The sequence below is a fragment of the Rhinopithecus bieti genome, unplaced genomic scaffold (genome assembly GCF_001698545.2).
Source record: "Rhinopithecus bieti isolate Rb0 unplaced genomic scaffold, ASM169854v2 scaffold_27038, whole genome shotgun sequence".
Taxonomy (NCBI): Eukaryota; Metazoa; Chordata; class Mammalia; order Primates; family Cercopithecidae; genus Rhinopithecus; species Rhinopithecus bieti.
In genome coordinates, this window is record NW_016812221.1 from 298,062 (window position 1) to 311,626 (window position 13,565).

General features: G+C 57.7%; 2 protein-coding genes across 2 annotated transcripts in view; one reads left to right on the forward strand and one right to left on the reverse strand.

Annotated features, from left to right (window-relative positions):
• Positions 1–6,751: 6,751 nt before the first annotated feature.
• Positions 6,752–13,565, reverse strand: part of LRCOL1 (leucine rich colipase like 1) — a 9,491-nt gene continuing 2,677 nt past the window's right edge. Inside the window, exons 2-6 of the mRNA XM_017895636.1 lie at positions 11,115–11,232; positions 9,756–9,881; positions 9,510–9,635; positions 9,301–9,423; positions 6,752–7,006 (exon numbers count right to left, since the gene is read on the reverse strand). Of these exons, the coding sequence (XP_017751125.1) occupies positions 7,004–7,006; positions 9,301–9,423; positions 9,510–9,635; positions 9,756–9,881; positions 11,115–11,219 (483 nt within the window). The 5' untranslated portion in view covers positions 11,220–11,232 and the 3' untranslated portion in view covers positions 6,752–7,003. The remainder of the gene's footprint in view (positions 7,007–9,300; positions 9,424–9,509; positions 9,636–9,755; positions 9,882–11,114; positions 11,233–13,565) is intronic.
• Positions 11,849–13,565, forward strand: part of P2RX2 (purinergic receptor P2X 2) — a 31,235-nt gene continuing 29,518 nt past the window's right edge. Inside the window, exon 1 of the mRNA XM_017895629.1 lies at positions 11,849–11,905. Coding sequence (XP_017751118.1) covers positions 11,849–11,905 — 57 coding nt within the window. The remainder of the gene's footprint in view (positions 11,906–13,565) is intronic.

Here is a 13,565-nt window from a genome sequence, read left to right on the forward strand (position 1 = left end):
GCAGACTGTAAGTATTCATGACTGACAACACTGAGCTCTCTGCAGTGTCATCTGGGGTCCTATCCACAGCCCGAGGGCATGTGGTGCTGCTGGGAGAGGCCAGGGGCCAGTGCTCCTGTGTCCAACAGGCTCTACACTCTGGGGAAGGCTCAGAGAGAAAGGAGTGTGCCTGTAAATACAGGATCCGTGACCATGACACCATCAACACATGGGGTTTTCCATATGACATGTGCTCTGGAGGCAGAGGTTCGGGAGGTGCTGCAGGAGCTTGAGTCAGGCCTGGCATTTTTGTGATTCTCTTGGCCTTTCGTTGCTCATTGCCTCATAGTTATGAAATAGCTGCTGTAGCTCCAGGCATTATATCCACCTGCCAGGGAGACAGATCAGCGAAGGGGAGACAGTGAGTGCCAACCTTGTCTGGAAAGACAGGGCCTCCCCAGGGTTCCCCCTCACCACCAGAGGGTCTCTGCCAAGGTGTCATCAGCTGACTCTGGGGGGCCTGCACCCTTGTCAACAGGGCAGGGGACGTGGACCATGCCCAGCCTGCTGGCTAAGGGTCCAGGTTCTCAGTGGGAGCCGTACTAACCCAGGGGCCTTTGGGAAACCTGAAGGTCATTTTACATCTGGCATCTGCACACCTGAGCCTTCACGGACTTGAAATCCACAACATTTTGCTATAAATTATTTTTATTTTTCTGTTATACCACAGTTTGGGGCTTATATATTTTGGGGCCTCAGATATTTTTTCCCTAAAATTATATGTGAAGTTTATAAGAACTGAATTTCATTTCTAGATAGAAAAGGAAGCATCATAAAATATTTACCATGAAGGCTTCAGACCCGCTGGCTCACACCGACCCTCATTCCTTCCTTCCTGGGTGGGCCTGGGGCTACTCGGAGCTGAACTGGGTTCTCTTCGACAGGGTGTAGGGGGATGGACGTGGCCTTGCTGAACATGGCAGCAAACAGGAAAAGAGGCCTTACGGAGACAGCTGAGCCCGTGTGGCCTCCAGGAAACCTCACGCCAGCCCCACGCCCCACGAGAGGCTCAGCATCCAGCCGCCAGGCCGGGGGCGGGGGTTCTGGGAGCAGGGAGGGTCAGAACCACATCTCGTAATCCTGCAACGGCTTGCGGCTGAGGATTGTGACTGCCTGTCCTCACCCACTAGAGAGACCACGAGGACACGGCTGCCTCCTAGTCAGGAAGAGGCTCGAGAGCTGAGTTGACCAAGCAGGGGCCAGGTGTGTGCACCTGGGTGGCCGAGAGGCTGCATGGTCCCCGGGCCTGCCACGTACGGCTCCTGTTTCTGCCCCAGAGAAGCAGACCTGACACCCCTGCTCATTAAGTTCAACGTGTAAACGGAAACAGCAACTCGACTGTTGGAATTTCCCTCCTTTACATTTTTGTTCGAAAAAATTTTTTTTTTTGGAGACAGAATCTCGCTCTGTCACCCAGGCTGGAGTGCAGCGACACGATCTCAGCTCACTGCAACCTCCGCCTCCCACATTCAAGCGATTCTCCTGCCTCAGGCTCCTAAGTAGCTGAGATTACAGGCTCCTGCCACCACACCCGGCTAATTTTTTGTATTTTATTAGAGACGGGTTTCGCCATGTTGGCCAGGCTGGTCTCGATCTCCTGACCTCGTGATCTGCCCACCTGGACCTCCCAAAGTGCTGGGATTACAGGCATGAGCCACCGCACCCGGCCTAATTTTGTGTTTTTTAAATAGAGACAGGGTTTTGCCATGTTGCCCAGGCTGGTCTCAAACTTCTGACCTCAGGTGATCCACCCACCCTGGCCTCCCAAAGTCCTGGGATTACAGGTGTGAGCCACCACGCCAGCCTAGATTTTAGAAAAAGAAATTACAGCATTGACTGATGCTCCTTGTCACAAGCAAAAGAATACACGGGTGATCAGGAAAGGCAGCTGCTCCCTCTGGGGATACCACCTGTGCTCTCGAACTGTCCTGGGGAGCTGGACTCCTCATGCTCCAGGAAGAACCATGGGTGCTCCGTGATGCCAGCCCCTGGCACCGTGTCTGGTTTGTGGATTAAGTCTTGCCTATCAAACTGCACTTTCCGGGACAAACATTTTTGTGGGATTTGATTCTCCAATGTGGAACTGTGGGTTCAGAAACGGTGCTTATCTGTAACTGGTATTTGTTATTTTAAACATTTTCAGCTTGAAAAGTTGCAAGTGCCGTTCAAATAACTCTTTCTTGACCTCAGAGTGAGCTGGCAACCCTCTGCGTTCCCTCTCGGCACCTTCTGTCCGTTCCGGCAGGCGGGCTGTCCGTCCCAGTCCACACTGCAGCCCCCAGGATCAGCGAGCAGCACGGCTCCCTGCCTGGTGCAGGGCCTCAGTGTTCACGCTCCTACCTCCTGGGAGAGCCCTCCACCTCTCAGGGACTCTCACAATCTTGGTGCGCAGAAGGTTCTGGACAGCGATTGGGGGACGCCTCACTGAGTTTCTCCGGAGCGCGGGCATTGGAGTGGAAAATACGCAGAACTGCTGGGGATCCTCGAAGCCGCCGGCAGCGCCCAATGCCAGTTTGTCCCATCAGGCGTTGGTCCTGACCTGCACTTGGCCACCTGCCCCCTACTTTGTAATTGAGCATTGAGGGGAAGACTCTTGAACCCATGTGAAACCTCTTTCTCCTCAAACTTTCCCTGCATGTATCAATTACATCACTGCAGCTGGGCCTTCCCCTGAGCGTGACGCCCTGGGGCGAGGCCGGTGACTTCCCACGTATGACTGTCCCCACCCGCAGCCCCTGCCCTCCGGGGCCCCCATGCACCAGGCGCTCTCTGCCCAGCCCCATCTCCCAGAGCCCTGGAGGCTCAGCCTGGGTGTCGTGTGTGCCTTGTGCTCTTAGGAATGTTACCTGTGTTTCTTCACATCTGTATTTCTTTTTTGTTTTTTGTTTTTTTTTTTGAGATGGAGTCTGGCACTGTTGCCCAGGCTGTAGTGCAGTGGCACGATCTCGGCTCACTGCAAGTTCCTCCTTCCGGGTTCACACCACTCTCCCGCCTCAACCTCCCAAGTAGCTGGGACTACAGGCGCCCGCCACCACACCCAGCTAATTTTGTTTTTGTATTTTTAGTAGAGACGAGGTTTCACCCTGTTGGCCAGAATGGTCTCGATCTCCCGACCTCATGATCCACCCACCTCGGCCTCCCAAAGTGTTGGGATTACAGGTGTGAGCCACTGCGCCTGGCCCTTTCTTTTCTTTTCTTTTCTTTTTTTCTTTCTTTTTTTTTTTTCTTCTCGCAGGGCCTTGCTCTGTCGCCAGGCTGGCTGGAGGGCAGTGGTGCAATCACAGCTCACTGCAGCCTCGACCTCCTGGGCTCAAATGATCCTCTTGCCTCAGCCTCCCTAGTAGCTGGGACCACAGGTGTGCACCACCACACCCAGCTAAGTTTGGTATTTTTGGTAGAGATGGAATCTCGGTATGTTGCCAAGGCTGGTCTCAAACCCCTGGGCTCAAGCAGTCCTCCCACCTCAGCCTCCTGAAGTGCTGGGACCTACATTTCTTCCAGATGCTTTCAAGTTTGATGTGTTACATTTACCTGTTCTGTTTTTTTTTTTAAATTATCATTTTGTTAGAACTTGAGGATGAGTGGTCAAAATAACAACGATCATTTTGCAGTGTATCTGGCTTGTTCTCACTATTAGGGTGGAAAGCAAGGGTTTCTCAGGATTTCGCTACAAAGATTGTCTCAGCCTTCTTGGACTGCCCTGCAGAACCCCACAAACCCAGCAGCTAAAACAATGACATTGAGATCCGAGTGCCAGCAGGACGAGGTCCACGAGGGCCCCCTCTGGGTTGCAGGCAGCTGCCTTCCCAGGGCGTCCTCCCCCGGCAGGTGGGCAGGGCAGGGGAAGCTGGCACACTCAGCTCTGTCGTCTCTTTTTTCTCACAGTGCGTGACTGTTTACCACCGCGGTCACCTGGAGCCTCTTATTACAAGGGCGTGAATCCCCTTCTCACGAGGCCCCTCACAGCTTCATCAAAACCTCAGTCACCTCCCAGAACCCCACTCCAGTCCTGTCACACTGGGGCTCTGGGCCTGAACCCATGAATGTGAGGACACACTCAGTCCACAGCAAGGCCATGTCCCCAAGGAGCAGGGGCGGACTCCAGCCACACATCGGCCAGGCAGCGGCTGGGAGAGGGCACCCGTGCGGAAGGAACGGACAGGCGGACTCAGGCACAGTGGCATCTGACGCCCACTTTCACGATGTTGTTTCGTTTTGTAATTTTCTTAGACTTCCAATTCATAGTGAAGTTGATCCAACATGACAGGAAACACGATTCGAGGGGTTTGGACAGAGTTGCGGGGGGGATCATCCGTATCCTGGGGCCGACAGCCTCACACTGATGGATGGTTCTGGAACTGCCCACAGGCAGCCCCTCTGCCATAGTGGACGCAGCTGGGGCTTCCTGGTTCACTCACTCCCCAGGCTGGGCCGACCCAGAGGTGCCTCCCTCTAGCATAGAGTGCTACTGGCCCCGCCATGGGCCCCTGGCCTCAACCAGAGAGCTTCTCCAAACCAGTGGCTGTGGCCCCACCATCTCCTGAGCGCCAGGCAGGGAATCCCTTCTGCATCCACCCTGGGCTCACTTTGCTCCTCCTAGAACCAGCGCGCAGCTCCTCACCTTAGACATCCCCGTCCCCATGTTGGTGTGGCGTCTGCCCTCAGCTGACTCTGACAAACACACGATCAATGTTTCTGTGAAGTTTGGGAAAATAAGATCTTTTCACTGTACTGGGTCAAGACCTGTCTCCACTTAGCACGGCCCCCTGTGCACTTCCGGTATCTCTGAGGGAGGAGGGGCGCCAAGCAGCCAGGAGCTACCTGTGGGGAAGGCGAGTTGAGGAAGCTTTTCCGTGGTGTTGCTGGGCTCATCCCCGTGGGAATGGCCCCCGTGCCCTGGCTCACCTCCGTGGGGACGGCCCCCACTCCCTGGCTCACCTCCATGGGGACGGTCCCCATGACCTGGCTTACCTCCGTGGGGATGGCCCGCAAACCCCAGCTCACCCGCGTAGGGACGGCCCCCATGCTGGGCTCACCCACTTGACATCAACATGAAGGCAGGGGCCTGATGGTGTCTCCGACATGTCCTGTTTGAGGATTCTGGATCTAGACGCTGGGGTGTGGGGATGGTGTCAGACAGGTAGAGGTGTGTGTGGAAAATTCAGTTCTCAGCAGCTTCTAATCAGGATGGAGGTTTGCTTTGACTTCTTATGGGAATCACTTGACGGCGGCTGTGTCTGTCACCCACACACGCCAGGGGAGGTTCATACCTGAGCAACTCTTATCCACAGAAAATGTGGCTCAGCCCCCTCTGTGGGAAGATTAAGTTGATTTTCCATTCTCCCATAGAAGACGTTACCAAATCGTCATTTTGTAAAAGTAATCCAAGGCTGTGAGGTCAGGAACTTTAGAGTAAAAAACGTGCCGTGCGATTCTGTCTGTGATGCTTCCTGTGTGGGCCTCCGATTCTGTGTGTGATGCTTTGTGTGAGCTCCCGATTCTGTCTGTGATGCTGCCTGTGTGAGCTTCCTACACTCATGGTGTGCTGGGTCTTTCACTGTAAGTATGTTCAGTTTTAGGCCTAACACTGTGTTCATAATGTCATATGCCTTTTCTTTTTTTTTTTTTTTTTGAGGCGGAGTCTCGCTCTGTCGCCCGGACTGGAGTGCAGTGGCCAGATCTCAGCTCACTGCAAGCTCCGCCTCCCGGGTTCACGCCATTCTCCTGCCTCAGCCTCCCGAGTAGCTGGGACTACAGGCGCCCGCCACCTCGCCCGGCTAGTTTTGTATTTTAGTAGAGACGGGGTTTCACTGTGTTAGCCAGGATGGTCTCGATCTCCTGACCTCGTGATCCGCCCGTCTCGGCCTCCCAAAGTGCTGGGATTACAGGCTTGAGCCACCGCGCCCGGCCCTGTCATATGCCTTTTCTTAAGGAAGTCGCCAAAACTGTGTAACTTCAGGCTGTGCAGAGTCCACCGCGGCCAGGTGTTCCTGCCCCACAAGTCTCTCCAGGGGGAGCCTCAGATGGTCCTGCAGTCGCAGAGATGGAGATTGTTTATAATTACTTAGGAAAGGAAGAACCACGTGCCGGGGAAGGACTGGGAAGAAGACAAAAACAAATACACTACAGCCCAGGCTGAAAACAGCAGGGACAGGGTGGGCTGGGGATGGAGGCATTTCGGGGAACGTCAAGCAGATGGAATCAGAAACCAAACAAAGCAGAGGGACCCACTCCCCCAACACCCCTCAGCCCCTCCACACACACACACACAGAGCCCAGTGCTGCCCTCAGGAGTCAGCAGCCAGAAGAGTTCTTGGCCTGAACCAGGGATCCCCCGAGGGGAGGGCAAGTGACCACAGAAGCTCAGCTGGGGCCAGGGGAAGGGGAAGGGGCCTGGGCTTGTGTCCTGGATGTGGGTGCCTATGTGCTGAGGACTGACTGTGCCAGGGACAGGGAGGGAGAGATTTTCACCTGCGGTGTCCACACGGGCTTGCACCCCTTTATTCGACACCCCTGTGGTGGTTGGAGGTGACAGCAAACCCGAGGCTCTGGCCCTGGCCTTGCTTCCCACAGCACGGCCTGTGCCTCCCCAGGCTTCCCAGGAGGCCGCTCTGGCACTGACCCAGCAGACACCACCTCTCTGTGACCTCCAGGTTTCCTCCAGATTTTACGCTTTTATTATTCAAAACACAGAAGGGGTGAGACACGGCTGCTCGGTCCTCCAGGAGCCTTTATTGATATTTAACAATCAGGTTACACATCCCAGTGCCTGGGATTTGTTCTCAGACACTTCGTGCCACCAGGCTGGTCATTGCCTTTCATTTCCCACAGACTGTCAGAGCTCCAGAAACAGCAGCATGAACAGTGAGCGAAGCTTCCACTGGAGCCAACCCCAGAGCAACGGGGTCCGGTGTGAACATCCCAGGGCCCAGGTCGGTCCCTCACACCCAGGTTGGAGCTCAAGTCACTGAAGGAGAAGGCAAAGCTGGGGAAACGTGCAGGGGACAGGCGGAACCTGAGGAAATGCGCGGGTGACGGCCCGAAGCTGAGGAAACGCGCGGGGAACGGGCCGGAAGCTGAGGAAACGCTCGGGGGACGGGCCCCGAAGCTGAGGAAACGCGCGGGGGACGGGCCCGAAGCTGAGGAAACGCGGCGGGGGGACGGGCCCCGAAGCTGAGGAAACACGCGGGGGACGGGCCCGAAGCTGAGGAAACGCGGCGGGGGGACGGGCCCGAAGCTGAGGAAACGCGCGGGGGACGGGCCGGAAGCTGAGGAAACGCTCCGGGGACGGGCCGGAAGCTGAGGAAACGCGGGGGGGACGGGCCCCGAAGCTGAGGAAACGCGCGGGGGACGGGCCCGAAGCTGAGGAAACGCGGCGGGGGGACGGGCCCCGAAGCTGAGGAAACACGCGGGGGACGGGCCCGAAGCTGAGGAAACGCGGCGGGGGGACGGGCCCCGAAGCTGAGGAAACACGCGGGGGACGGGCCCGAAGCTGAGGAAACGCGGCGGGGGGACGGGCCCGAAGCTGAGGAAACGCGCGGGGGACGGGCCGGAAGCTGAGGAAACGCTCCGGGGACGGGCCGGAAGCTGAGGAAACGCGGGGGGGACGGGCCCCGAAGCTGAGGAAACGCGGCGGGGGGACGGGCCCCGAAGCTGAGGAAACGCGGCGTGGGGACGGGCCCGAAGCTGAGGAAACGCGGCGGGGTGACGGGCCCGAAGCTGAGGAAACGCGCGGGGGTGACGGGCCCCGAAGCTGAGGAAACGCGCGGGGGGACGGGCCCGAAGCTGAGGAAACGCGGGGGTGACGGGCCCCGAAGCTGAGGAAACGCGGCGGGGGGACGGGCCCGAAGCTGAGGAAACGCGGCGGGGGGACGGGCCCCGAAGCTGAGGAAACGCGCGGGGGACGGGCCCGAAGCTGAGGAAACGCGGCGGGGTGACGGGCCCCGAAGCTGAGGAAACGCGCGGGGGTGACGGGCCCGAAGCTGAGGAAACGCGGGGGTGACGGGCCCCGAAGCTGAGGAAACGCGGCGGGGGGACGGGCCCCGAAGCTGAGGAAACGCGGCGGGGGGACGGGCCCCGAAGCTGAGGAAACGCGGGGGGGACGGGCCCGAAGCTGAGGAAACGCGCGGGGGACGGGCCCGAAGCTGAGGAAACGCGCGGGGGGACGGGCCCGAAGCTGAGGAAACGCGCGGGGGGACGGGCCCGAAGCTGAGGAAACGCGGCGCGGGGACGGGCCCGAAGCTGAGGAAACGCGGGGGTGACGGGCCCCGAAGCTGAGGAAACGCGCGGGGGACGGGCCCGAAGCTGAGGAAACGCGGCGGGGGGACGGGCCCCGAAGCTGAGGAAACGCGGCGGGGGGACGGGCCCCGAAGCTGAGGAAACGCGCGGGGGACGGGCCCGAAGCTGAGGAAACGCGGCGGGGGGACGGGCCGTGAAGCCGCTGCGGAAGGAGGACGTGAACGCCTGTGGCTGGGACACAGCATCTCCCGACGCCAGCCTCGTGGGGGCCGGGACAGCACCCGGAGGCCGACGCCCACGCTCAGCTCCCCAGAGGGATGCCCACGAGCAGCGCCACACGCCCGGAGCTGCTCCCAGCGCCCACGACGGGGCCTGGTGGTACCCGAGGGCTGTGAACCAGCTTCACCTCTGGGGGCCGGGACCCTTTCACCCCACATGGGAGCTTCGGGCTCCAGCAAACACACTTGCGCCCCGCAGCGTTTGCGCTGCTGGCAACCTGGCCCCCTCCCCGACCCCTGCACCGCTGGGCCCTGCCGCTGACCCCAGGGCTCAGCAGAGTCGGAGCCTGCACCGCAAGGCTTATCCCATGGATTTCCCTCAGGGAAAACCACAGCAGCGGTCGGGGGAGAGAGGGGAGAAGCCAGGACCCTTTTCCTCCAGGGCTCGTGAGGCTGTTCCCTCTCTGGCCTGAAGACGTTCAACCCCGGCTCCTACGGGGGCTGGTCCTGGGTTCCCCTCCCCGCAGCCCCTCAGGCTTTGACGGCCTCTGACTGGCCACCCGTGCCCTGCGGGGCCTGGTGGGCTCAGTGCCAGCCCAGGAGCCTTCTCTGCAGCCCCTACTTTATGAGATGGGTGGTGAAGCGCCAGCCTTTCCGAGCGGGGGTGCCTGGGTGCTCTGCCCGCCCCATGAGTTCAGAGCCCACCTCTCACCGCCCCGGACCTGGCCCAGTTGCTGGGTTTCTGGGTGACTTCCCTGTTACGGCCAAGGGAGGGCCTGGAGGCTGAGCCCCTACCCGGACTCACCAGGGGCAGGCACTGGGCCAGGATCCCGGTGCGGGGCACGCAGCGGAAGGGGCTGTCCTCCCTCAGCTGGATGCAGCACTGGCTGCTACACTCCTGGTGGCTGCTGCAGAAGTTGCCGTTGGGCTGGGGAGGCAGCCAGGCAGTGGTCGTGGAGGAGGGGCCCTCTCCTGCTACCCCTGCGCCATCCGCCCCAGCTGCCCGCAGCTCACCTTGCGCCAGGGCACACACTGCAGGAAGATGGTTTGGGATGTGCAGAACTCCTGCGGGCTTTTGTTGTTGCGGACGCAGCAGCTGCTCTGGCACTCTGAGTTGTCCGAGCATCTGTACCCATTGGGCTATGGAACAGGAGACGCCTCATCCCTGCACCCATCCACTCCCTGGCTCTTCCCGGGCAGGTAGGAGGGGGCCATAAGCAGTTTCGCTCCTCTGCCCCCCACCCCCCGCATGCACCTCACCTTCTTCCAGGGCAGGCACTGCAGGAAGATGGTCTTAGGGGTGCAGAGCGTGTGTGGGTCCAGGCTGTTGGTGGTACAGCAGTTGCTCTGGCACTCCTGATGGCTCCTGCATGGCTCCCCGATGACCTGAAACGCCACTCACCAGCTCACTCACCTGTTCCTGTGCAGGGCCTGCAGACCCAGTACTCAGGAAGGGCCTCCCCTCTCTCTGGCTTCTCTGTGTCATCATCCTTCAAACTTGGGTTCCCTGAGAAGTTTCTGGAACAAACACAGACTGCCGTAGCTCTGGCAGGTCAGTGCTGGTGGCCCAGGGTGAGAAAGGGAATGTCTACCGTGAGCGATGTGGAAGAGGGTAAACCAGGGCGCTGAGGGCAAGGATGCAGCAAGCAGAGCATGGGCGAAGCTCTTGGACCGGCCCAGTGCCTGGCATTTTACAGGAGAAGAAACAAGCTCAGGGAGGGCGAGCACGGTGCCCGGGATCACACAGCCAGCAGAGGCAAGCTGACAGCCAGGCCTGACCCCCGTGCCAAAGCTTGTAGCCACCCCCCACCCACACACACAGAAGGCACCACCGTGTGTGCGACCTCTGGTCTTGCTTGCTCAGAGTGTTGTGGATGAGGCTATGTCTACTGACGTTACTGCATTCGACCCTAAAACTGAGAGAATTTTAAGATAACAATAGGAATCCCATTGCCTGTTAACATAAATAACAACCTTATTAAAAGTGGGTATATTTTCTGGCCGGGCACAATGGCTCATGCCTGTAATCTCAGCACTTTGGGAGGCCGAGGCCAGTGGATCACCTGAGGTCAGGAGTTCAAGAACAGCCTGGTCAACATGGTGAAACCCCATCTCTACTAAAAATACAAAATTTAGCCAGGCGTGGTGGCGGGAGCCTGTAATCCGAGCTACTCAGGAGGCGGAGGCAGGAGAATCGCCTAAACCAGGAAGGTGGAGGTTTCAGTGAGCTGAGATCGCGCCACTGCACTCCAGCCTGGGCAACAGGGCGAGGCTTCATCACACACACACAAATTTAAAAAGTAATAAAATAAAAAAGAAAAATTGGTATATTTTAAAAAACAAGTGTGCACCGGTGCAGCTCCCACACGGCCCTGCTCCTTCCTGCCTGGTTGACCGAGGCCGTAGTGGCCCCAGTGCTGCTCCTGGTGCTGGGGTCACCGTCCCATAGCCTCAAATGTGCTTGGGCAGCACAGCCGGGGGTGTGGCCAGGAGAGCGAGTGTGGCCTCTGGGAGGGTTTCATCCAGGAAGACGTTTTGTGTCGCTTTGAGAGCCTCTTGACGGAAGGTGGCAGCCCCTGCGGGCAGGGCCTGAAGGGGCATCGGGCCCCTGGCACCCACCTTATGGGACAGGTTCACCTGCTTCTTCTGCAGCCCATACCCCGCCAAGGACCCCAGCGGCAGGAGCAGCAGCAGTAGCAGCAGCGTCCACCCTGGGCCAGCCATTGGGCACGTGGACCTGCGGAGACCCAGGATTGTGCTGCTTGGCGCCTGGCACTGGCATCCTCACTCCCTTCCCGCTCCTTTCTCTTGCAAGACAGACTTTAAAAAACGTAATGGACTTTATTTTCTACAGCAGTTTTAGGTTTACAGAAAAAGTGCAGAGAATATAATTCTCATATATCACCTTCTTTCCCCACCTCAGTTTCCCCATTATAATGCTGCGCTCGTGTGACACATCTATCACCATTGATAGACCCACAGGGACGCGCCGTCATCACCTGATGTCCACGGCTCACACGAGGTCGCTCAGTGTGTGCCCGCTGCGGGTTTGGGTGAGTGCATTCTCACAGAATCACCGTTTCAGTATCCTGCAGAGCGGATACTGAATGCCCTGAAAACCCACTGTGCCCTCCCCAGCTGCTGGCAGCCACTGAGCTTTTCACTGTCTCCTTGGTTTTGCCTTTTCCGGAATCCTGTTTGGTTGGAATCGGTCTTAGCCTTCTCGGGTTGGCTTATTTCACTGAGTAAAGTGCAATTTAAGGTTCCTCTGTGGCTTTTCATGGCATAAAGACCCATTTCTTTTTAGCACTGCATGGAAAATGGATTTAACACATCGAGGCAAAACGTGAAAAATGGATTTTGAAGAACCCTTTTCCCAGCAGACGATGGTGCCCCTGATGAATTTGAACGTGAGCACCTGCTGTGAGCGTGAGCAGGAGCCTCAGCCTGGGGTCCCTCCTGGAGGGGCCCTTACTGCCCAGCCGCGCAGCAGTGCGGGCATCAGATGAGGCAGTGGCATTGCCCTGCATGTGTTTGGTGGCCCAGCCATGCCCACTGTGAGCCCCACGCCCGGACGGCGCCGCCCCCGCCACAGCGACCAGCCCAGGACAGGGTGGACGGCAGGAACCCTTCCTTGGGACTTTTCCAGCAGGGCCCAGACGGAGACGTCATTAGGAGAGTCTCTCTTTTCCTCCCTGGTTCCAAAGCCACACGGGAAAACCCAGTAGGCTCCACAAATCGTGAGAAGTGACTGGAGAGTCCAGACCAAGATCAACATAAAATTCAAAATGATTTCTCCATGAAGTCCATAAATAACCAGAAAATAGACAACGAACACCACTCACGTTAACAAGATAAACCGTTCGTTATGTAAGATGAAGGGCGAATATGAAGTCCACACAAAGTCCACCCTCGGCCTCCCCCTCGGCTCCCTCACCCCATGCTGTGAGATCACTGATCACTCATGGCTGCGCTGGGGTCAGGCAGGGTCTCCCTGTCTGTCTCTCCCTGTTTCTCTGTCTCTGTCTCTGTCTCTCCCTCTCTCTATCTCTTTTTGTCTCTCTGTCTCTCTCTGTCTCTCCCTCTCTCTGTCTCTTTCTGTCTCTGTCTCTCTTTGTCTCTGTCTCTCTGTCTCTCCCTCTCTCTGTCTCTCTCCCTCTCCCTCTCTCTCCCTCTCTCTGTCTCTCTATGTCTGTCTTTCTCTCTCTGTCTCTCCCTCTGTTTCTGTCTCTCTGTGTCTCTATCTCTCCCTCTCTCTCTCTGTCTCTCCCTCTCTCTGTCTCTTTATGTCTCTCCCTCTCTCTGTCTCTGTCTCTTGAATCCCCTTGATTATTATTTTTCTTAAATTCCTCATATTATCTCACATGCATTCAGGGGAAATGTGGAGCTCTGGCCACAACCTATAGCCGCCTGCTGGGGAAGCCACAGCAGGTCAGGACTCGGTCAGTGACCCCACTGCCAACTCAAGACCAGCCAGAGGAACCCAAATATGGATGCCCACCTCCCCCATCCCCATCACAGGGCAGCCGAGCCCCGGCAGTGTCCTTATGAGCAGTCCCTGCACCCATACCTCTGCCTGCAGCTGGGCAGCCTCCCTGCTCCCAGCACTCCCTCCTGTCTCCCCTGCCACTGTGTCAGCACCACAAGGTCAGGAACTGATTTTGCCTCCCTCACAGGAAGTAAAAGGTCAAAGGTCTCAGATGCCCCTCGCACCTGATCCTGGAGCCCCGATCCCAGACAAATGAGTCATGTCAACACTTTCCAAGATGAATGGCCACATCCCCAGCCATCGGGCAAGCTTAGTAAGCCGTGTTTCCAGTCATATCAAGCCTATTCAATATAACTTTGTTTAGAGACAGGGCCTCGCTCTGTTGCCCAGGCTGGAGTGCAGTGGAACAATCGCAGCTTCCTGCAGCCTCAACCTCCTGGGCTGGAGTGATCCTCCCAACTCAGCCTCTGAGTAGCTGGAATGACAGGTGTGAGCCACTGTGCCCGTTCTAAATATAATTTTTAATGTAACTACATAAAAGCTAAATTGAATCACAGCTAGAACTTTTTTTTTTTTTTTTT